The sequence below is a fragment of the Papio anubis genome, chromosome 17 (genome assembly GCF_008728515.1).
Source record: "Papio anubis isolate 15944 chromosome 17, Panubis1.0, whole genome shotgun sequence".
Classification (NCBI taxonomy): Eukaryota; Metazoa; Chordata; class Mammalia; order Primates; family Cercopithecidae; genus Papio; species Papio anubis.
This window is the reverse complement of record NC_044992.1, coordinates 30,373,449-30,396,175: the sequence shown is the minus strand read 5'-3', so window position 1 is coordinate 30,396,175 and position 22,727 is coordinate 30,373,449. Positions and strand designations below refer to the sequence as shown.

The following is a 22,727-nucleotide window of genomic DNA, read 5'->3' as shown; positions in this document are numbered from 1 at the left end:
TCAAACCACTGCCTTGGATTTTGCAGATACATCCCTGCAGACACCTTTATTGAAGAGGGACTCTGAAGGCTGAACAGCCAACACAGAAGAGGAGGCACTTGGGGGTGAGGGCAATTTATGGCCCTGGGAGGGCCCAGTGCAGGTAGGATGGGAGCCAAGGTAAGGCTGGGCCATGCCTAGCTGCAAGCAAATTTCCTTAAAAAAAAAAAAACAAAAAACAAACAAAAAAAAACACATGACTTTGTCTAAACCTAAAGTTTGTGGTGGCATTCAAGTCCCATCATAGCCCATCTGTCCAGACTCATCTGTCTGGGATCCCCGTCTTGGGGCCAGTGGTCACTGGCCTGCTTCCTGGTCATTAGCTTCCGGGACTAGGGGGAGGTGTGAGGAGCCTAGAGTGCAAAATTTAAGAAGCACTCACTCTCAGGGGCGTGCAGGTGCAGGGTAGCGAGGGCAGGACTCTAAGAGTGAGTCTCTTTCCTCCCCGTTTCCCTGTCCTACTTTCACTCTAAGCATTAAGTTCCCAGAGGACAGAGAGGACTTCTTCATTAGAAGATCCCGGGGGGTCCCCAGCACTGAAGGGCTCACAGTTGGAGCTCAAACATTTGCCAGTGGTCAGGCTCATCTTTCTTTCCCCAGTGAAAAATGGCCTAGGTTGGGAAGGGCAGGTTCCTGTCTACTGCGTGATCCAACCGATTCTGGTTCGCCCAGTGTCTGGACTCGTCCTTTGCTAAGAATAAGCAGATGAGATGGGCGGACGAACTCCAATGTCCCTGCAAGATTCAGGAAGTCCAAGCCAGAAAGTAAAGAACGTTTACTCCCATGCATTGTTTTCTTTTTTACATGCGGGGCAACACACCTGGACAGTGTCGATGACTTGGTCCAAGCCACACGGCCGCACAGGGACAGGGACAGGGCTACACAGGTTCTTCGACGCTGTGATCTGATCAAGGAAAACTGGGAAGCAGCTACTAGATGCACATCGAGTATATCGACGCTCTACTTATGAGGACTGGAACAGTGAGCAGGTCGGTCCATTGCTTTTGCCTGCCTGCTGAGTGCCGATTGGTCCTCGTTTAGGAAACGGAAAAGGGGCGTGCACGCGGGCGCGGCTGCGTGAGAGGCGCGCGCGGCGGCGCGGGAAGCAGTCTCCTTCCCCAAGACCATGGCGTCGCTCAGGTGTAGCACCGTCGTCTGCGTGATCTGCTTGGAGAAGCCCAAATACCGCTGTCCGGCCTGCCGCGTGCCCTAGTGAGCGGGGAGGTCGCGGGGTCTGGGGGTGCGGGTATCCGGCCACGGCAGGAGGGCGGGAGGCCGGGCGGCAGCCGGCGGGCTGCTGGAGGGGCCGCGGGCCCTCGGGGCTGACGCGGCCTGTGGCTTCTGTTGTTACAGCTGCTCTGTAGCCTGCTTCCGGAAGCACAAAGGTGAGTCCCCGTCCCCACCAGCCCTCGGCGCCCTCCTCGCGCGGGGTAGCCCCCACGTCCAGCCTCCGTCTTGGGGGCGTGGACCCTTGGGCTGCGCTTCTTTCTCCGCCTCGGGTCTCCGTGGGTTCTGCAGGAACCTCGCTTCCTCTGACTTGGTCCCTGGTGTCATAGGCCTCTCCCTGTGTGTCGGACAGTTCCCTCTGTTGTCCCTCTCTGTAATCGCTCTCACGGTTTTGAACAGTCAGTAGCCTTTCTTCTACCCCGCCTCTCCTGCGTGCTACTCTTCTTACTTAGAAATAGTTACCGATTGCTTTTCCCACCGAGGTCTACCCTAGCAGTTTCTTTCTCAGTGTTCTGGTGTAGCCCCTTACCATTTTGGCTGAAACTGCGCAAGTTTAACAATATTTTCACTCGTGTAAATAATGTCTTGTTAGAAACAAAGAGGTAAGTCCATGTACAACGCAAGGAGAAATCCTTGACTTGTTAAGAGAAAAAAAGAACCAACTAAGTTCTGTGTATGTGAACACACTTTTGTACCGTTAAAAAGAAGTGACCTGGCCGGGCACGGTGGCTCACGCCTGTGATCCCAGCACTTTGAGAGGCCAAGGCGGGTGGATCACTTGAGCCCAGGAGTTCGAGACCAGCCTGGCCAACATGGTGAAAACCCGTCTCCACTAAAAATACAAAAATTAGCCGGGCATGGTGGCGCGCGCCAGCTACTCAGGAGGCTGAGGCAGGAGAATCGCTTGAACCCGGGAGGTGGAGGTTGCAGTGAGCCAAGATTGCACCACTGCACTCCAGCCTAGGCGACAGAGCGAGACTCAGTCTGAAAAAAAAAAAGTTTGATGTAGGCGGGGCGCGGTGGGTCACGCCTATAATCCTAGCACTTTGGGAGGCTGAGGTGTGCGGATCACTTGAGCTCAGTAGTTTGAGACCAGCCTGGGCAACATGGTGAAACCCTGTCTGTATAAACAAACAAAAAAAGCCAGGCGTGGCGGTCGGCGCCAGTGGTCCCAGCTACTCAGGAGGCAGAGGTGGGAAGATCGCTTGAGCCCGCAAAGAGGAGGCTGCAGTGAGCCAAGATCGCACCACTGCATTCCAGACTGGGAGACAGCAAGACTCTGTCTCAAAACAAACAGACAAACAAAAAACAAGTTTGACGTAGATTCTTTCAGCTTATTTCCACTCTTGTACCAATATATCGAACTTTTTTTTTAGCTTTTAGAATCTCAGCAGTGAGACTGTACTGAACATCCTCATTTGATTTTATATGTTGGGCACTTTTCAAAACGTAGTGCATACAGGCCGAGCGCAATGGCTCACGCCTGTAATCCCAGCACTTTGGGAGGCCAAGGTGGGTGGATCACCTGAGGTCAGGAGTTTGACACCAGCCTGGCCAACATGATTAAACCACATCTCTACTAAAAATAGAAAAATGAGCTGGGTGTGGAGGCGCGCGCCTGTGATCCCAGCTACTCAAGAGACTGAGGCAGGAGAATTGCTTAAACCATGGAGACGAAGGTTGCAGTGAGCCGAGACTGCATCACTGCACTCCATCCTGGGCAACAGAGTGAGACTCCGTCTCAAAAAAAGTAAAAATTAAAAAAATTAAAAACAAAAACTAGTGCATACAAGTTCTAGCTCACTGATTTAAAGGACTCATTATATAGTTGATACGACCATTATTTATATAAAGCTTCCTATTGGTAGATTTTTCTTTTTAATATTTGTTTTTAGTTGACACATAATTGCACACAATTTGAGTTACAATGTGATATTTCAATACCTGTATACAATGTGTAAGGATCAAATAGGGTAGTTAGCATGTTCATCACCCCAAATAATCATTATTTCTTCATGTTGGGAACATTCACAATCCTCTCTTCAGCTATTTGAAAGTATAAATTGCTGCCAGCATGGCCACACTAAGGTGCTGTGTAACACTAGAACTTACTCCTCCTATCTGGCTGTAATTTTATATCGATTAGCCAACTTCTCCCTAGCCCCCTACCCTCTACTCTTTCCAGCCTCTAGTTACCACTATTCTACTCTCTACTTCTGTGAAATCAACTTGCTTAGCATCCACATGTTAACAAGAACATCTTTCTGTGCCTGGCTTATTTCACTTAACACGATGCCATCTGGTCTTATCCACGTTGCTGCAAGTGATAGGATTTCATGGTTTTTTATGGCTAATATCCAGTGTGTATATGTACCACATTTCTTTATCCATCTGTTGGTGGATCCTTAGGTTGATTCCATATCTTGACTGTTGGGACTAGCAGTAAACGCGGGAGTGCAGGTATCTCTTCGGCGGACTGATTTAATTTCCTTTGGATATATACGCAGTAGTGGGATTTCTGGATCAAATGGTAGTTCTATTCGTAGTTTTTTTAGGAACCTCCATGCTGTTTTCCATAATGACTATACCAATTTACATTCCCAATAACAGTGCAGTGTATAGGAGTTCCCTTTTCTCCACATCTTTGCCAACATGTTATTTTTTTTCTTTTTGATAATAGCCATTCTTACTTTGGTGAGATGATATCTCATTGTGGTCTTGACTTGCATGTCCCTAATGATTAGTGATATTGAACATTTTTTCATGTACTTGTGGCCATTTGTATGTCATCTTTTGAGAAGTATCTGTTCGGGCCATTTGTCCACTTTTATTTTTTTTGAGACGGAGTCTCACTCTTGTCGCCCAGGCTGGAGTACAGTGGCACAATTTCTGCTTACTGCAACCTCCGCTTCCCAGGATTCAGGCGATTCTCCTGTCTCAGCCTCCAGAGTAGCTGGGATTACAGGTGCCTGCCACTATTCCTGGCTGATTTTTGTATTTTTAGTAGAGACGAGGTTTCACCATGTTGGCCAGGCTGGTCTTGAACGCTTGACCTCAGGTGATCGACCTGCCTTGGCCTCCCAAAGGGCTGGGATTACAGGTGTAAGCCACCACGCCCAGCCCATTTGTCCACTTAAAATTTTTTTTTTTTTTTTTTTGCTGTTGAGCTCCTTGTGTATTCTAGATATTAACCGTTTGTCAAGTGAATATTTTGCAAATATTTTCTCCCATCCTATAGGTTGTCTCTTCACTCTGTTGTTTCCTTTGTTGTACAGAAGCTTTTTTGTGTAACAGAATTCCGTTTGCCTAGTTTTGCTTTTGTTGCCTGTTTTTGAGATTTTATTCATAAGATCTTTGCCTAGACCAAAGTCCTGAAGCATTTCCCCTGTGTTTTCTTGTAGTAGTTTCATAGTTTCAGGTCTTACATTTAGGTCTTTAATCCATTTTGATGTTTATATATGGTGACAGATAAGGATCTAGTTTCATTCTTCTGCATATGGTTATCCTTACAGTTATCCTATTTTTCCAGTACCATTTATTGAAGAGTGCTTTTTTCCCAGTATATGCTCTTGGTGCCTTTGTGAAAAGTCAGTTGGCTGTAAATGTGTGAATTTATATCTGGGTTCTCTATTCTGTTCCATTGATCTATGTGTCTATTTTTATGCTAGTACCATGCTGTTTTAGATATTATAGCTTTGTAGTATATTTCGAGGCCAAGTAGTGGTGATGCCTCCAGCCTTGTTCTGTTTGCTCAGGATTGCTTTGGCTCTTGGGGATCTTCTGTGGTTCCATATTAATTTTAGAATTTTTTTTTTTTAGTTTCTGTGAACAGTGTCGTTGGCATTTTGATAGGGATTGTATTGACTCTGTAGATTACTTTGGGTAGTATGGTCATTTTAATATTTATTTTTCTTATTGGTGGATATTTACATTAATTTTGCCTTTGTTGCTACTATAGGCAGTGTTAAAGTGGTATTTAATAAAGAATAATTTTTTATCAGAAATTTCTAATAGCCACATCTGTTGTACACTTTTCATTTGTCTTTTTATTTTTATTTTTTTGCAACAGTCTTGCTCTGTCACCCAGGCTGGAGTGCAGTGGTGCTCACTATAGCCTTGACTTCCTGGGCACAGGCAATCTTCCTACCTCAGCCTCCCAAGTAGTTGGGACTACAGGCATGCGCCACTATGCCTGGCTTATTTATTTTTAATTTTAATTTTTGTGGAGATGAAGTCTCACTGTATTGCCTGGGCTGGTCTTGAATTCCTGGGCTCAAGTGATCCTTCCACTTTGGCCTCCCAAAGCGTTGGGATTACAGACGTGAGCTACCCGTGTCTAGCCTGTCATCTTTCTTGATTAGTATGAATATCTGCTGTGTTTGGCTTTTTCTTTCTTGATATTCTCCTTTGGAGGCTGGGAAGATACCGCTCTGTGGTATTCTTTCCTCCCTTTCTCCCTTTGAAATCCTAACCAGGCCTGACCCTGTTCTAGCCTCTGAGGTCAGATGAGATAGGGTGCATTCAGGGTGGCATAGCTGTAGATTCTCCTTGTTTCTTCTTTTTGAGACAGGGTCTTGCTCTTTTGCCCAGGATGGAGTGCAGTGGCGTGATCACAGCTCATTGCACCCTTGGCCTCTTGGGCCCAAGTGGCCTTCCCACCTTAGCCTCCTGAGTAACGAAGACAAACTTTATCCATTTTTCGTAGAGACAGGATCTCACTGTGTTGCCCAGGCTGGTCTTGGACTCCTGGGCTTAAGCAGTCCTCCTGCCTCGACCTCCCAAATTGCTGGGATTACAGGCAGGAACCACTGTGCCCAGTCCTCCCTTTTGCTAGATCTCTCCCTTGAAATTTGGTCCTTGACTTTTATTCCTAGGTAGGTGGTCTCTCTTTTACTTTAAACTTTTTTTTTTTTTTCTTGCTGACATCCAAATCTTTAGCTCCAGCCTCTTTTTGAGCGCCTTAGACACAAATGTATTTTGGGATCAGGTACAACTCAGAAAATTCACCTCTTCTCCAGTCCCTCCTGGTGTGTTCCTTACACGTATAGCACAGCTGTAAAGTTAGACCTGGATTCTAAAATCTGCCTCTGCTACTTACTAGCTGTGGACACCAATGGACAAGTTTATTACAAGAAAATTTAATCCTTTCATCTGTAAGTGGAATTAATAGTCTCCATGTCATGGGGGCTTTCTAAAGGTTCATTGAGCCACTATGTATCTCACTGTGTACCTGGCACAGTGCTTGGCACTCAGTCACTGGCAGCTGTTGTAACTGCCACCTACCTGACCAGAACCTTTCCGTAGCATATTGTCAAATCTACATTTTAAGTCTCTACAATCTGGTCCTGCCTTTATGTCCTCAGAATCCTTTCCTGTGACTTCATGCTCTGTTGATTCTCTGTCACCCAGGCTGGAGTGCAGTGGCACAATCACAGCTCACTGCAGCCTTGACATACTGGGCTTAAGTGATCTTCCTGCCTCAGCCTCCCAGGTAGCTGAGACCACATGCATGCACCACCATGCTTGGATGATTTTTTTTATTTTTTGTAGAGGCATAGTCTTGCTAGGTTGCCCAGGCTGGTCTGAAACTCCTGGGCTCAAGTGATCCTCCCACCTTGGCCTCAGAGTGTTAGGATTACAGACGTGAGCCAGCATAGCTGGTCTTCTGTTGACTTTGTAAGTTCTTTGGTTGTTTTTTCTCTAGTTTTATCCCATCTGGTATCTGGTTTATAGCAGCTATTTCAAACACCCCAGTTAATTGTGGTGAGAATCTTGTAAGATTCAGCAGGGTAGGGAGGATGGGGACAGGTTCTTGGGGTGCATGAATGAGCCCTGCTTTCTCAGCCTGCTGGCAGTTTTCCTTAACCTCCCTCTTGCTTTGATCTCTCACTTCTTCCACATTCCTGGGCACCCACCCACATCCCTTACCCCAGACACTTGCTTCCTACCTAGATGCTAGCTTGGTGGGGAGGTGCAGCCTTGTTGCTGAAATGGAGGTAATGTGGGCCTGGGATTTGTGTCTTTTTCAGAACAGTGCAACCCTGAAGCTTGTCCTGTTGAGAAAAAAATAAGATCAGCTCTTCCTACTAAAACCATAAAGCCTGTGGAAAACAAAGGTGGGTTGGTTGACTTCAAACAAATCTACAAGGGACTTCACATAGAAAAAGTTGAAAGGAAGGAAAAGGGGAGACTGGGGCTGGTCAGGGAATCCAGAACAAGAGCTTCGTTGGGAAACAACAGCTTTCTTAGCCCTGAGCATCAGGAGTGGGGCTATGTCATCATGGGTGATGTTGAGGCAACAGCCTGAAAGCAGTATTCAGGAGAAGAAAAATGGGCAGAAGACAGAGATGAGAAAGGCCATGGCTGTGGTTTGGGGGTTTGTGGTGGGCCCTGCTGGCAGGAGCCTTCTCTAGCCCACAGCTGCTGGTCTCCCTCCATGAATCTGGCTGGGGCTGTCAGTTCATCTGAGCTCAGCCCAGGCAGGAGGCTTTCTTTGTCCTAGATCATCTCGCTGCTGCTGGGGGTTCAGAGCTCATAGCAGTAGTGGACTGTCGACCTATCCGTCCAGCCATCTAAATGTTCTTTAATACCTCCTGGGTGTCATGCACCATGCCAGGCTCTGAAAGCAGCCCCTCTGGTGCCACCAAAGAGGTATTGAACATTCACTCCAAAGGCATGGCCCATTTTTGCCCTTTGAGAAATTTCCAGGTTGGGTTCAGGCAATGCCAGCAGTTTCTGCCCATGCTGAAAGCACAGGAGATTCTGCTTGACTGTTTTTTACAGAGCATCCAGTTAATTGGCCCATCACAGGGTTGGAGCCAAGTAGAGGTGGGGATGGGTAATAAGTTATTAGACAGCCAGGGTCTAAGCCTAAAGACCACAGGACCACATATACAAGTAAGGATGTGAACACTAGGGTGCATTTGTTAAAATCACCAATTCTTTCACTTAGCCTCCCTCTTCTAAAAAAGGAGTGTTAGTATAGTCACAAACTCCGGAGAAGAGGATTTTTGTCTGTACCTGCTTGAATACCCCTATCACTATTACATGTGTGTGCATACATTTTTATCCTATTGAAGTAGTTGTTAAAATCTGGTGCCCAGGCCTCCTTTTTAGTCATGAGCCGTTGACTGTTTTATATTCCTTAGATGATGATGACTCTATAGCTGATTTTCTCAATAGTGATGAGGAAGAAGACAGAGTTTCTTTGCAGAATTTAAAGAATTTAGGTAAGTCTGTTAAAGAATTTAGGTAAGTCTGTGCTGTGCTTGTTTGTCAGTAGTTGAGATACATTTACTGTTATAAGGATTGTGATTTTTTTTAAAGTTATTAAATCCTTGAATAAGTATGGCATGCAGGGCCCTTACTATCTAGCAACATAATTCTGTAAACATAAGGGTGTCACACCTCCCAGCCTGCCCACACCATTCCTTCTGCCTGGAATCCTGCTGGTCTTGCAGGTTGGCAAAATTTTGCGCCTCCTTCAAGGCTTGTTTCAAGTTTGCTTTGCTCAGCTAAGCTGTTCTTGACCTTTTGTGTCTCTTTCAGAATTAGGCACTTTTTTGGTTTCCCATAGCAACTTGGACTTACTAGTAATAAATCACTGTTACATTTTATGGTAATTTATCTCTCACATACCGATTTGTACAGCAGGGACCTGTATTCCCAGATCCCCAGTGCTCAGTTCACAGTCCAGCCTTTAACTCAAACGGGTTATCACATGATTTGATTTAAGGGGAAACAGGTATTGCCATTTTTGTAGCACTGCTTATTCAGTCCTTAAAACATTGTTACATGTGTATGGTGTGTTAATTTCATTCTTCCCATGTCACAGAATCATGTTAAAAGGTTATGCTTTGCACTTAGTCTCATGGTTATGATTAGACTGAGTTTGGAGCTGAGCTAGTAATAAGTGTGAACAATTTTATAGACTGTAAAGTACCATGCAGGTATTATTGTTGGTTCCCTGCTACTGGTCCTGCTGCACGCCGAATCACATGCCTAGACATCAGAGTATTTCGTATAGCTGTCTTCACCACTGGCAACTTGTGTAGCTAGAAGGAAATCATGCCAGCAGCTTAATGCTATTATTAGCTTTTTGATTGTGCTGATAAAGCATTTTTTTCTTAGCTGAAGTGGCACGAAGTTACAATATTTACAAAGATACCAAGAACTAGTATCTGTTACTGCATTTAATGTGGAAATAGTTTGATATGCTGATCTCACCTTTCATTTTATAGAGGTGGTATCTCGCCATGTTGCCCAGGCTGGTCTTGAACTTCTGAGCTCAAGCGATCTTGCCCACCTTGACCTCCCTATTTGCTGGTATTACAGACAGGAGCCACCACGCCTGGCTGACAGTTTTATTACACTTGAAATATTTATTCACTTTTCAGCCATCTCCATGTTTTCCCACTGGAACTCAGATTGGCTTTTTTTCTTGTTAATTTTTAGGGGAATCTGCAACATTAAGAAGCTTATTGCTCAATCCACACCTCAGGCAGTTGATGGTCAACCTCGATCAGGGGGAAGACAAAGCAAAGCTCATGAGAGCCTACATGCAAGAGCCCTTGTTTGTGGAGTTTGCAGACTGCTGTTTAGGAATTGTGGAGCCATCCCAGAATGAGGATTCTTAAGATGGATTATTGTGCTGCTTGCTCAAACGTGTGCTTGACTCCCAGAACCTGCCTGCTCCCTCTCTCAGGAGACCAGCTAGTGTGGGGGGCCCCAGGCAGAAGAGGTTTCCAGGATGCAGACTAGGTTATACAGGCCTTTACCGGCATTGATGTGGCTCATGTTTCAGGCAGACGTGGGGCCCTTAAGGTGGCAAGTCCTTTATGGAGAAAAAACTTGACATTCAGATGGTTGTTTTTAAATGTTTTACTTTTGGTACAGTTGATAGACATAAATGGTATCAAGCTTTACACTTCATATGGAGTTAAACTTGGTCAGTGTTACTAAATAAAATCAGGATGTGATTCTACTGTACATTGCATTATTCATAATTGTTTGAAATTACATTAAATAAATCAACTTATTAAATACTAAAGTTTTGTTCCTTTTTAAAGGAAATAACCACAAAATTTTCCCCAGCCCAAATTCCAGCGCCAATTTTAGGCCAACTTTGGTTGTTTTCTTCCAAAAGTGCTTATGTGGAACTGGGGTCCCCACTGTAGTGACAGTCATGACTGCTGCTGGAATGTGAATGCATGATCTGTGAAGGTAGTGAAACGTGGCCCTGATGTTTCATAACCCTGGTTTGCTAACTACCAGCCCTGACACCATCCGTGCTTGATGTAGCCTGGAGCCCCAGGCCCACTGATGCACTGGGCATGGGGCCCTGGCTTGAAGGCTGGAGCCGTTACTGTTGTTCATGTGCATTTGGAGCACTGTGGGAACAGTCTGGCAGCTGTGTGCTGATTAAATGTCTTTGGCAAGGCAGCTGGCAGGAAAAGGCCTTGTGGAAACAAAGGCACCAAGGATCACCCAGCCCAGTGAAGGCAGAAGAGGTCACATGTGGATCAACCTGTGTCTTTCCAGCAGAATCTGATTAAAGCCTGTAACGCTGTAGGGCGAAGGTTCAGGGCAGATGTCAGCATAGCGCAGTGGAGACTTTCTGCAGTGAAACTTTATCGATCCCTAGAGGGGAAAGAGAGCTGCAGCTTTAGCCCCAGTTCCTGGGAATGCCAAAGCCTAACAGAACCCCACACAGCAGATGCTAGAAATGCAAGGAGGTATGGACAAGTACTAGTAATTGGGGGCCACAGCAGGATTAAAATAGCGTTACATCCACTCAGTGTGAGACAGATGAGGAAACCCTAGGAGGCGCTCCCTAAGAGGAATGTCTGTCACATTCCTATGACTGCTTAAAGCCGGAAGAACAAAACATTTACCCTTCTGTTTAGCAGGCCTGTGTGTTTTCATGGGAGATTTCATTCAGATTAAGGCCTATAGTAATTCCTCTGAATGGAAATTCGGCGTTTCCTTCTGCCTTGTCATTTCACTTACTCCTTGCTGTGACTCCATGCAGTAGGTTGAGTATTAGCCCATTTTATAGACAGACTCCGAGAAAATGTGTCTTAGCCAAGATCATCCAGTAAATGGGGCAGAACCAGGACCCAGACCCTGGAGTTCTACCTCCCAGTGCAACACACTTTCACCTTTCCTCGGCCACTTTATTTCTATGAGGCCTGGCTTACTGGGGTGACTCACAAAGCCCTGAGTGACACTGACTTCCTGAGTGTGCTGGCTGACTTTTCCCTGGATGCAAACAGCTGGGCACGGTGGCTCACACCTGCAATCCCAGCACTTTGGGAGGGCAAGGCAGGCAGACTGCTTGAAGTCAGGAGTTCGAGACCAGCCTGGCCAATATGGCGAAACCCTGTCTCTATTAAAAACACAAAAAAAATACAGCCAGGTGTGGTGGCACATGCCCTGTAGTCCCAGCTATTCGGGATGCTGAGGCAGGAGAATCACTTAAACCCACTGCACTCCCTCCTGGGCAACAGAGTGAGACTCCATCTCAAAAAATTAACATGAAAAAAGACCCACAGAGAACTTGGACCACTGACCCTGCCTGTCATTTCCTCAGCTAGAAAAGGAGAAAAACCAAGCAATACAGTTAGAGGAAAACATGGTGCCAAATCCAGTGCCATTTGAGGTAACCAATTGATCACAACCGAAGTTGTGATGTGGGACTAACTAGATTATTTGCTCTCAAGTCTTGGGTAGTTTCTTTTTTGCTACGTCTCATGAATTTTTCCTCTTTTCTGTAACTGACCTATTATTACCCTAAGTCAAACTTTTTTTTTTTTTTTTTTTTTTTTTACACGGACTCTTGTCCGACAGGCTGGAGTGCAGTGGCGCAATCTTGGCTCACTGCAATCTCTGCCTCCCAGGTTCAAGCAATTCTCATGCCTCAGCTTCCCGAGTAGCTGGGACTACAGGCGCCTGCCACTACACCCAAATAATTTTCGTATTTTTAGTAGAGACAGGGTTTCGCCATGTTGGCCAGGCTGGCCTTGAACTCCTGACCACAGGTGATCCACCTGCCTCGGCTTCCCAAAGTGCTGAGATTACAGGTGTGAGCCACCACTCCAGGCCCTAAGCTGAACTTTAACCACCTCCTGTTCCTGACTCATCTAGAGCCTTGGTTCTCACAGTGTGGTTCATGAAGCATCAGCATCAGCTGGGAGCTTGCTAGAAACGCAGCACTGCATTTGGAAATGGGACTAAGAGAAGATTTAGTGATGCTGAAATAATTAGAAGCACTTTTTAGAAAGATAAAGGGCTCTGGAAGATTCCCAGTTATAACAAAGTAAATAATCCAAACCTGCAGTTGGTTGGGACGTGTAGGCCTCTGGTTTACCCAGTAGGGTTAGGGAGGGATCTTTTTTTTTTTTTTTTGAGACGGAGTCTTGCTCTGTCGCCCAGGCTGGAGTGCAGTGGCCGGTTCTCTGCTCACTGCAAGCTCCGCCTCCCGGGTTTACGCCATTCTCCTTCCTCAGCCTCCTGAGTAGCTGGGACTACAGGCGCCTGCCACCTCGCCCAGCTAGGTTTTTTGTATTTTTTAGTAGAGACGGGGTTTCACCGTGTTAGCCAGGATGGTCTCGATCTCCTGACCTTGTGATCCGCCCATCTCAGCCTCCCAAAGTGCTGGGATTATAGGCTTGAGCCACCGTGCCCGGCCAGGGACGGATCTTGTCCCAGCCTCAGTCCCACTCCCACTGTGAACTTGTAGGCTTTGGTCCTGCTGTTCTCAGGAACAAAGCTGTCATGGCCATCACATACAACGTACCTGAGGCAGTGCTCGGATGGATGTGACACCAGCCTGGTCTTGTTGTGCTGTCTGGACAGAGTAGCTACTGGGGCTGCCCCTGGGGAGCTGGAGGCAGGCCCAGACCACTAATTTCCTCTGAAAGCTGCTTACACCCATTGCTGTATTGGCCAGGACCAGTCCCAGGGGCCAGAGGCGGATTATTGCCTCCAGGAACCTTGTCTGCAGCGGCGAGGTGCTCAAGGAACAGGGAGCTTGAGAGAAGTGTTTTTCTTCCACACCGTCCAGTTCTTTAGCAGCAAGGTAGGCCATTCTGATCTTAAAAAGCAAACATCCCTTTATAGCTTTAGATTTATCTAGCCCTCTTAGCAGAAAATGGAAATCAAAACTATCTTTAACAAATCATGTTAACAAGGTGAACTGAAGGCACCTGGTTGTGAACAGCTGGCTGCCCTGAACCAAACTGGTTCCATATGGCACAAGTCTATACACCCCAGGCAACTGTGCTTAGGCCTTACATATGCTACTTGAAAACAAAAAAATAGCCCATTGAGATATAACTGATATGCCATAAAACCCAGTCTTCTAAAGTGTACATTCCAGAGTTTGGTATATTCCCAGAGTTGTTTACACCACTCTTTACCTTCATAACCACCCTGCAGGGTAGGTGTTACTGTGCCCACCGCATACACAAGGAATATGAGGCTCACATGTGAACAACCTGCCCAAGGCCACCTGCATTACAGTGGCAGAGCCAGCATTCCCACTTGGGTCCATCTGGTCCCTAAAACTGATCCACTGCCCACCCCGACTTCTTGGGTCTTACTTACTCTCCACTTCTGCCACGCGTGCTTGATGACTGTGGCAGCTGCATGTAGCCTCTGGATGTGTTTCCGAGTTAACCAGGAACGAATGGCTAAGAGGTTCGCCCAGAAACAGGAGAGAGAATAAAGGAGCCATTAGAGCTGTCAGTGACCTGGCTGCAGCAGCACCACAGTTGCTGTCAAACTTTCAAATATGTATTTTTTTTTCAATAAATGACTACCTTGTGCTACAGATAACGTTCTGAAGTCAGTACATAAGGCAAAATTGGCTTTTAAACATTCCTTACACTGCCCACACACTTGGATACACCTACACAATACAGTGAAGGGGCACTGGGGAGCCTAGACTGGCTGAGGGCCCAGCAGTCACTTCCCGTCTCAGGCTTGGTCCAGGTCAGCACCCAGGGAATGGGAGGGGTCTGGATTGTCTGTGCCTTTAAAAATTGGCTTTTTTTTTTTCTTTTTTTAAATCCTCAGTTGAATTTGGTCGCTTTATGCATCCCTGATCTCACATCACCATATACCCAAACACTGATACAATTAATAGATGGTGGTAATTTTTATTCCCTTCTCTACAATTTCAGCATATTCTTTTTGTTTTGTTTTTTCTTTTTTTTTTTTTTTTTTTGAGACAGGGTCTTGCCCAGGCTGGAGTGCAGTGGCATGAACAGCTTATTGTAGCCTCAGTAAGGCCGTAGCTTCAATCTTCCAGGCTCAAGCGATCCTCTTGCCTCAGCCTCTAGAGTAACTGGGACCAGGGCACGTGCCACCAGGCACAGTTAATTGTTATTTTATTTTTTTTGAGACAGAGTCTTGCTCTGTCACCCAGGCTGGAGTGCAATGGTGCAATCTCAGCTCACTGCAACCTCTGCCTCCTGGAGTGAGGTGATTCTTCTGCCTCAGCCTCCTGAGTAGCTAGGATTACAGGTGTGTACTACCACACATGGCTAATTTTTGTATTTTTAGTAGATACAGGGTTTTGCCATGTTGGCCAGGCTGGTCTCAAACTCCTGACCTCAAATGATCTGCCTGCCTTGGACTGCCAAAGTGCTGAGATTACAGGTGTGAGCCTCCACGTCCAGCCATTTTTTTTTTTTTTTTTTTTTGTAGAGATGAGGCCTCCCCATGTTGCCCAGGCTGGTCTCAAATTCCTGGGCTCAAGTGATACTCCCACTTCAGCCTCCCAAAGTGCTGGGATTACAAGAGCGAACTATTATGCCCAGCTTCCTTATACAATTTTTTAATGCCTACACACACAGAAACACACCTTACAAGGATGGCATCACCCTAAATATGTAGTTTGGCATCTAGGTATGAATATCATTTTGGAAGTGGTTCTCCATTAAATTTATAATAGTCTTCAAAAACACTTAGCTGCATCATAGGGACAGTCCAGTCCCTCATTTGGCTACGACATCACCAGTTAGATATTTGGGTTCTTTCTAACACTTTTCCTTTTCAAAATAAGACCACTATGAACATGGTGGTTAATACATCTTTTCATTTGATGAACTCCTTTTGGTTTTTACCTTCTCCTTAAATTCATTTAAGCCCTAGAGCCCAGCAGGTAATGGTTTGAGTTGTCATAAAGGAAAAAAAAAGTTGGCCTAAACAGCTGTCAGGGTCTGAGAAAGAGGAATTAAAGACGACGTTTAGCCTCCACTTCTTCCAGAGTACCTTTGTTTATGGAGTGACTTGGTTTCCATTGAACTGGAGAGACATTATGGGTGAGAGGGATAGGGAATCTGAATCCCAGCACACCACAGGGACGTGCCATCCATCTCTTCAGGCTGGGACACAGCTTCAGGAGATGGGGACTTGATGAGCCATGTTTCAAAGGAAACCAACATCCTGTGGAGTCTGTGTGCAGTGCTGACAGGTGACCTGCCCACCTACCTGCCTGGATGAGCATGGCGGCTCGCCGCTGCCGCGCCTGCTCTCGGTGCCGGTGTCGCCTCCAGCCACCCTGGATGCAGCGGGCACACTGCTCCAACACCTGGGCACGCCCGCATTCCAGAAGCTCCAGCTGGGAGAAAAGGCATCCACTGAGGGCAGCCTCTTCTCCCCCTGCCCCATCCTGCTGAGGAGAGCACACAGCTGGCCTCTGTAACCTCCTCATCCCCAAACCAGCTCACCATGGAATCAGTAATGAACACCTTGGTCCTGCCACAGTGCATGGGGGCTGGCATGGCCTCAGCCGAGTCACCAGGTGTGGCTGCTGCCTGAGTTAGGACCGGCAGAGTGTGGAGAATGTCCTGGATGAGAGGTTCAAGCGTGGCTTCCTCGCTGTGTGGACACCATTCTGGGGGAGGGAGATGGCCCTATCAGTGCATGGTCATCTCTGCATGCCTCTGTGGCCTGAAGAAACTGGCTTTGGCCTCCCTAGCACTCTACAGGTCTCTTTCCTGCTGTTCTTGGCTCTAGCCATTTTTTCCTCGTTCTTTTGGAGGAAGCCACCAACAGCCCCTCTATTGTCCCTCAGGGCACTGGCTGTTCCGTGGAGCCTTGGAATACCCACTTGCGCCTGTGTGTCCTGGGGTGTCCTACAACCTCTACTGCCGTGAGTCCCTTTGGGCAGGCTGGCAAAGGGTACCTGACACCTGGAAGGGTGACTCCTTCCAAGCTTGGATTCCCAGGCTGCTCAGCCAGCATTTGTTTCCAAGGCCACAAATGCATATCCTGAGGGCCAAACAGGGCAGCTAGGCCACTCCCTCAGCCCCAACCCCTCACTCCCCACCATGTATGGGAAAAGGGAGATGCACTCCCAGCCCTTAGTTTGGGAATCTTCTATCACAAATAAAAAGAATAAATTAAAAAATAAATTTTAAAAAATCCCAGCCCTGAAAAGGTCCCGCGTCCCACTGCCTGCCCTCCCGCAGCTCGCAGGGCTTACTCCTGGAGAGGGAGGATTTACCTGAGGACTCTGACCACCTTAGCTGCCCAGTGCCTCTCTGGAGACAGAGGCTGCCAAAGGAGACACCACAGATGAGAAACAGCAGCAAAATCAACCAGGGGCCAGAAGGGCTTTGGGCAAGAGACATGGAACAGGACAGCATGGAGAGGGAGAAGAAAGGAGAAAGGGTGAAAGGAAAGTGAAAACTGCCCAGGAGGGGAGGAAACAAGAGGATTGCCCCCGTGGCTGTGAGAGGCCCAGGGTAAGGCTGGGTGGGAGGGGCAGTGGTGCTGGGCTGGGGTCCTGCCGAGGCGGGGCCCCCCGGCAGCCTGTCCTTGGCCTGTTCTCCCTCTGCCTGTGTCTGGGTCCCGTGGCTCCCACAGCCTCAGTTTTATCTGCATGCTAACAACTCCCATATGAGGGCCTCCAGCTCTTTCCCTTGAGACTAAAGCCTGCCCAAGTGCCTTGCAGACTTCTGCACTGGACAAGTCACCCACGCCCAGGCTCTTGAGCCTCCCTGAACCTCTCTTCCTCTTGCTTTTCCCTACTGCCCAGGCTAAGTTAATTTACTCTTTTCCTCTCCCTCTACATCTAGTCAAGCCCCTACCAAGACTGACCAGTTTCTTCGAACAAACATTTCCCGACTGTGCCCACATTTCTTGTTTCTCTCTACTGGGGCAACTTTGCAGCCTCACTCCCACGGCCCTCCATGGCACCCCCAGAGTGGGCTCCAGAAAGTGTGAGGCTGATAGAGTCATTTGCTCCCTGCCCTGCAGTGCCTGCTCATGTGCCCAGAGAATAAAGTCCAGATTCCTTGATGGAGCCCTACCTGCCACTCCAGCCTCACCTGCCCCAGTTCTCTGCCTCAATGAACCAGCAACACAGATCGGGCGGAATTCCTCATACCCACACTGCTGCCTCAAGCCTCCGGGCTTTTGTTCAGATTACATCTGTCATGTGGACCACCCATCACCTGGCTAATCCAATTTATTCCCAGATACTGCCTCCTCCAGGAAGCCTTCCCCAATTCACAACTCCCCAGCACCACCCAAAGCATCCTGCTCATAGCTCTGCCTTTCCACTTTCCATACTATTTGTCTTTTTTGAATCTGTTTCCTCCACTGAACCAAAACCAGTGCTGTGTTTTATTCACCAGTAAGCCCCAGCCCCTAGCCCTGAGACAGGGCACAGGGTAGATGCTCAGTAAACTGTGGTTGCACAAATGACTAACACATGGGTCCCACTCACCAGGGAGCCCTTTGGCAGGATATGGGCTGTGGGGGCCAGAGGATGTGTGAGGACGAAGCCTTCTCAGTAACTTGTATCGTTCTACGAAGTTTTGGTGAGAGATCCTGGAAGCCAAAGCAGGCAGAAGGAGAGAATTACTTCATCTGTGAGCCAAGTACGTGGCTCAGGGCTAAACGGAAGTTATTCTATTTAATCTGCTCAACAAAACAGCACGGTGCTGCCCTCCCTGAGTATCCCCACTGAATGTGAATGTGGTTTTGGAGCGATTTCTAGGATCACTTGGTCGGAAGCCCATAAAGACTATTTAAAATGGGCTCTCCCTGCTGCCTTGGTCTACCAACACAAAGCATCTCTTGTGTTAGTAGGGGATCTGTGGGCTGCCTCCCTCCAAAGGGGCTGACAGGCCTCTCCCCAAACAACTGGACCACTCCTATGATGCAGACATGCTTGGCCACATCTCCCCTCTGACCTCTCCGACCCCACAGTCTCCTCTGCTTTCCCAAGATCTCCCTGCTACCCATCAAGGCAACACTTCTCAAACAGCTGATGGCATCTGATATCTGCACTTCCTCCCAATTGCTTGTCAGCCCTCCTGAGTCTGGCTTCTGTCCCCAACATTGTACCAATGTGGCTTTCGTCACAGTCATCAGCGGGTACAAAATAGTGCACAATAAGTGAATGGATAAACGAATGGATGCTGCTCCCTAGTTCCCGGTTGACTTCTACAGACCAGCCTCTTTCTCTTCATCTTCACATCTCACTTTGGGTTGTGCAGGCTCTTGCCCTATGAGAGTCCCGAGCGCCACTCTGCACTGGCCCTGCACTGTGCCGTGATCGAGCCCACTCACCGGATGGGGAAGCCAGCAGCACTGATATGGATGGTCTCCACGAGGCCACAGGCCTCCAGCTGGCTCAGGACCTGCAAGGGTGGGGAGACAGGGTAGGCACCTGCAGCACGGGGCCAGCAGGCCAGAAATGCCATTCCTCTCAGCCCTTCTTAGGCCTTGGCCAGTGCCGAGCTGCAGGCTCTCCCAAGGCTTGGCTAATCGAGGGACCTTGAAAACAAATCTCCCTGCAAGGAAGGGTCCTGGTGGTCCCAAGTCCCCCTCATCCAATGTGTGGCTTCTGATACAACTGAGGCAAGTGCTGTCCTGTTTCTGTCTTACCCTGCCCTCAGTCACTACTACACAGCCCAGCCCAGGCAAATTTCCAGTTTGGATTGGTTTCATTGTTTGCAGGCATTAGAGGGTGGTTCACAGCTGAGAGGCAGGGAAGATTATACTATAAAGATTCTTCGCCAGGCGCGGTGGCTCAAGCCTGTAATCCCAGCACTTTGGGAGGCCGAGACGGGCGGATCACGAGGTCAGGAGATCGAGACCATCCTGGCTAACCTGGTGAAACCCCGTCTCTACTAAAAAATACAAAAAACTAGCCGGGCGCAGGTGGCAGGCACTGTAGTCCTGTAGCTACTCGGGAGGCTGAGGCAGGAGAATGCATGGAACCTGGGAGGTGGAGAGCTTGCAGTGAGCTGGGCAGATCTGGCCACTGCACTCAGCCTGGGCGACAGAGCAGGACCCATCTCTGCATCTCTTGGGCTCGGGCGCCGGTGGCTCAAGCCTGTAATTCCAGCACTTTGGGAGGCCGAGACGGGCGGATCACTTAGGTCGGCGACTCCGGCACACCCGGCTAACACGTGAAACCCCTCGGGCTCTCTACTTAAAAACATGCACCAGCCGGGCGAGGTGGCGGGCGCCTGTAGTCCCAGCTACTCGGGAGGCTGAGGCCGGAGAATGGCGTGAACCCAGGAGGTGGAGCTTGCAGTGAGCTGAGATCCGGCCACTGCACTCCAACCTGGGCGGCAGAGGGAGACTCCGCCTCAAAAAAAAAAAAAAAAAAACAAATATAATTTCTTCCTCTGTAAACTCAACCCAACTCTACACCACAGAGCTAAGCTGTCCTGGCTACAAACCCAAAGGCCACATCTACCAGGCCACACCTTCAGCAGGGCCCAGCATTCACCCCTTATCCACATCCCTCAGAACCTAGAACCCCAAGAAAAAGGCAGTTGCTGGCTAGAATGCTTTTGTTAGATTAGAAAAAACTGATACCGACTGAGTGCAGTGGCTCACGCCTGTAATCCTAGCACTCTGGGAGGCTGAGGCAGGCAAATGACCTGAGGTCAGGAATTCGAGACCAGCCTGGCTAACATGGTGAAACCCCATCTCTACTAAAAAGACAAAATTTAGCCGGGTGTGGTGATGTGTACCTGTAATCCCAGCTATTTGGGAGACCGAGGCAGGAGAATCACTTGAACTCGGGAGGTGGAAGTTGCAGTGAGCTGAGACTGTACCACTGCACTCCAGCCTGGGTGACAGAGTGAGGCTCGGTCTCAAAAAAACCAAAAAAAAAAAAAAGAAAAAGAAAAAAACGATACCTCCAGTGAGAAACAGTTACACTGTATGGGGACTGTATGGTGATGCAGACTTTCAACTTATCACAAGAGACACCCATTCCTCTACGCAGCTTCAGTCTCTCATCAGGGTACAAGGCTCGAAGAACAAGATGCACTGGAACTTGCCTCCTGGCTAGGCTACCATGCACAGACTACACAACCATACATGCTTGCCCTGCCACAGCAAGGGATATGGGTCCTCTCTCATGTCAGGCCTGGCTGGAGGGACCACCTTTGTTCACTCCATTTGGAGCAGATGTCCTGCCCTGCATCTCTCCAGGGCTTTGGCCAGATGGGGCTTGGTGCAAAGCAGCTTTGGCCCGGTGTTAATTACCTCCTCTTGGACGAAGGTCTGTGCCTGGCCCTGGCTGTTGGGCTTGATGCAGCGAATGTAATGGGGCGTGGTGCTGTGTAGGACCTGCAGAAGCTGCTCCAGTGAGGCCTGCAGATGAGAGACCATGGGGTTAGGTAGGGAGAGGGGCTGCCCAGGGCCATCACCTGGGCTCTGGTTAGTAACTACATCAAATGCCTCCAGTGGGCCTGGAACTTTCAGGATCCTGAGACCAGGAATCTCCTGTGCAGGGATGACTGTTGCAGGCTCTCAATGAGTGGGCTCAAAGCACATTCCTCTCCCGACTTCCCATGCTCCTCACCTCTGTCTTCAGGGACCCTTCTAAACCTGTGACCCTCCCCCTGACTGGTCTCCCTGAATCCAATCTCCTCCTCCTTCCCCTCCCCGCTTCTCCCCAGAGCAATCTTCTTAGGAAAGAACGATCTCAAAACTCCCTGCCATTCATTCAGCAACAACTGTTATCATTCAGCTCATCCTGTGTGCTGCAGGCTGTGCCACAGGCTGCCTGCTGCCATGTCAGAGCTCAGTCCAATGGGCCACACATGTTGGATGAACACCCTTGGGGGTGTGTCTGAGGCTGGGTAGGAAGGTGCTAATCAAACCTGGTTTTCTGTGTGTCTCCTCAAGGAGGTGGTGATAGAGCTAAAGTCTGAAGGATGAGAAGGACTAAACTAGGAAAAGGGGCGTGGAGGATGGGAGTGAGGTGGAGCTGATGGGGCAGTGGTCAAGAGTATCCCAGGAAGGTGGGGTGGTACATGCAAGGGCTGAGGAGCGGTAGAAAGCAGACAATGTGAGAAAAGTGAGCGAGGGTAGGGTTAGAGCAGGAAGCTAGATAGCTGGGGATGAGCCAGGTCAAAGAAGCTCATGTAGCTGATCCTCTGCTCATGAGCACCCCACTGGCAGAGGGTGAGAGACTGCATAGTGCCCCCATGGGCCCCTAGGCTTCCCATCATATACCTGATAGCCTATTTGTCTACTGTTTCTGTCTTCCACACTGAAGTATAAACTCCAGGGAACTGGGACCACATCTACTTGACTTGTCACTGCTCCCCAGCAAACAGCACCGATCCTGGCAGGTGCTCAATAAATATTCGTGAGACTGCAGAGTAAAGCAAGCACCTCCCATCAGCACATTAGACCCACCTTGAACTTGGATACCACGGTCAACACAGGGTTCCTGCTCTGGCCAGAGGGTTCCTCCTGGGTCTTCTCTTTGGGGTTAGTAGGAAACAGCCCCATGAGCAGGGGGTCCCGGGATTGCTGCAGGAGCCTGGTCAGCTCAGGTGGGACAGGGTCCTGTTGAGAAATGGCAAGAGCAGCAGGTGAGGGCAGGTGGAGCTTCTGCCCAGAGCCATCCACTGCCCACCCAAGCCGCAGATGACAGGGCTTCCAGGTAGGACAGGGCCCAAGTCCAAGAGAAGGTCCCCGGGACGACCAGAGACCTGGAGACCCAGTCTAACAAGGGTGATCTCCAGGCAGGTCATGCTTGATTAGTGGAGACCTCAGGCAGGTGGGCCCAAGATGGTGATTCTGGATTCTGGGAGGAGGTTCAGGAGAGAAAGGACTCACGATGGGAAACTACTATGTCTGCATAGCAAAGACCCAGCATCTCGTTTCTCACAGGCCCCACAGGGCACGGCCCAGCCTGTACCTTGTTTTTCTCCACCAGGCCTGCTGTGTGGTACCGCACAGGCCCCGCATAATGCACCACAATGAAGCTGGGCTCTCGGCTGAGCTTATTGTGGCCCAGGCAGGGGCTACCTGCTAGGGCAGTCTCAATGCGTGTCTGGAGCTGGGCTGCGCTGCTTGGTCTATTGAGGCGGCATTCCTGTGGGATGGGAACAAGGGGTCAGCCACCAAAACGACAGTGTCTCACCACAACCCTCACTGTCCCCACCCTGTGGCCCCCATGACAG

At 48.7% G+C, this 22,727-nt stretch overlaps 2 protein-coding genes across 3 annotated transcripts in view; one reads left to right on the top strand and one right to left on the bottom strand.

Moving 5' to 3' along the window:
- The first annotated feature begins 227 nt into the window (after positions 1-227).
- Positions 228-12,200, top strand: ZNHIT3 (zinc finger HIT-type containing 3). 2 transcript variants are annotated; one of them, XM_017950678.3, is made up of 6 exons: positions 228-1,251; positions 1,393-1,424; positions 7,296-7,382; positions 8,415-8,495; positions 9,509-9,532; positions 12,115-12,200. In XM_017950678.3, exons 1-6 carry the CDS (start codon positions 1,166-1,168, stop codon positions 12,198-12,200), a joined length of 396 nt encoding a protein of 131 aa, XP_017806167.1. In that variant the 5' UTR covers positions 228-1,165. The 2 variants fall into 2 exon arrangements, with proteins under 2 accessions (XP_017806167.1, XP_003912918.1); XM_003912869.3 differs by lacking the exons at positions 9,509-9,532; positions 12,115-12,200 and adding an exon at positions 9,721-10,315 and having other exon boundaries at positions 1,093-1,251.
- Positions 10,132-22,727, bottom strand: part of MYO19 (myosin XIX) — a 42,783-nt gene continuing 30,187 nt past the window's right edge. The window contains 11 exon segments of the mRNA XM_031657484.1: positions 10,132-10,783; positions 10,786-10,905; positions 13,064-13,360; positions 13,873-13,958; positions 15,763-15,892; positions 16,002-16,168; positions 18,008-18,111; positions 18,856-18,926; positions 20,794-20,901; positions 21,955-22,107; positions 22,463-22,639. Coding sequence (XP_031513344.1) covers positions 10,628-10,783; positions 10,786-10,905; positions 13,064-13,360; positions 13,873-13,958; positions 15,763-15,892; positions 16,002-16,168; positions 18,008-18,111; positions 18,856-18,926; positions 20,794-20,901; positions 21,955-22,107; positions 22,463-22,639 — 1,569 coding nt within the window. The 3' untranslated portion in view covers positions 10,132-10,627.

Coding starts and splice junctions, on each gene's coding strand:
- ZNHIT3 (XM_003912869.3), top strand. CDS start 1,166: ATGGCGTCGCTCAGGTGTAGCACCGTCGTCTGCGTGATCTGCTTGGAG. Junction 1,252..1,392: donor CCGGCCTGCCGCGTGCCCTA/GTGAGCGGGGAG, acceptor CTGTTGTTACAG/CTGCTCTGTAGCCTGCTTCC. Junction 8,496..9,720: donor GCAGAATTTAAAGAATTTAG/GTAAGTCTGTTA, acceptor GTTAATTTTTAG/GGGAATCTGCAACATTAAGA.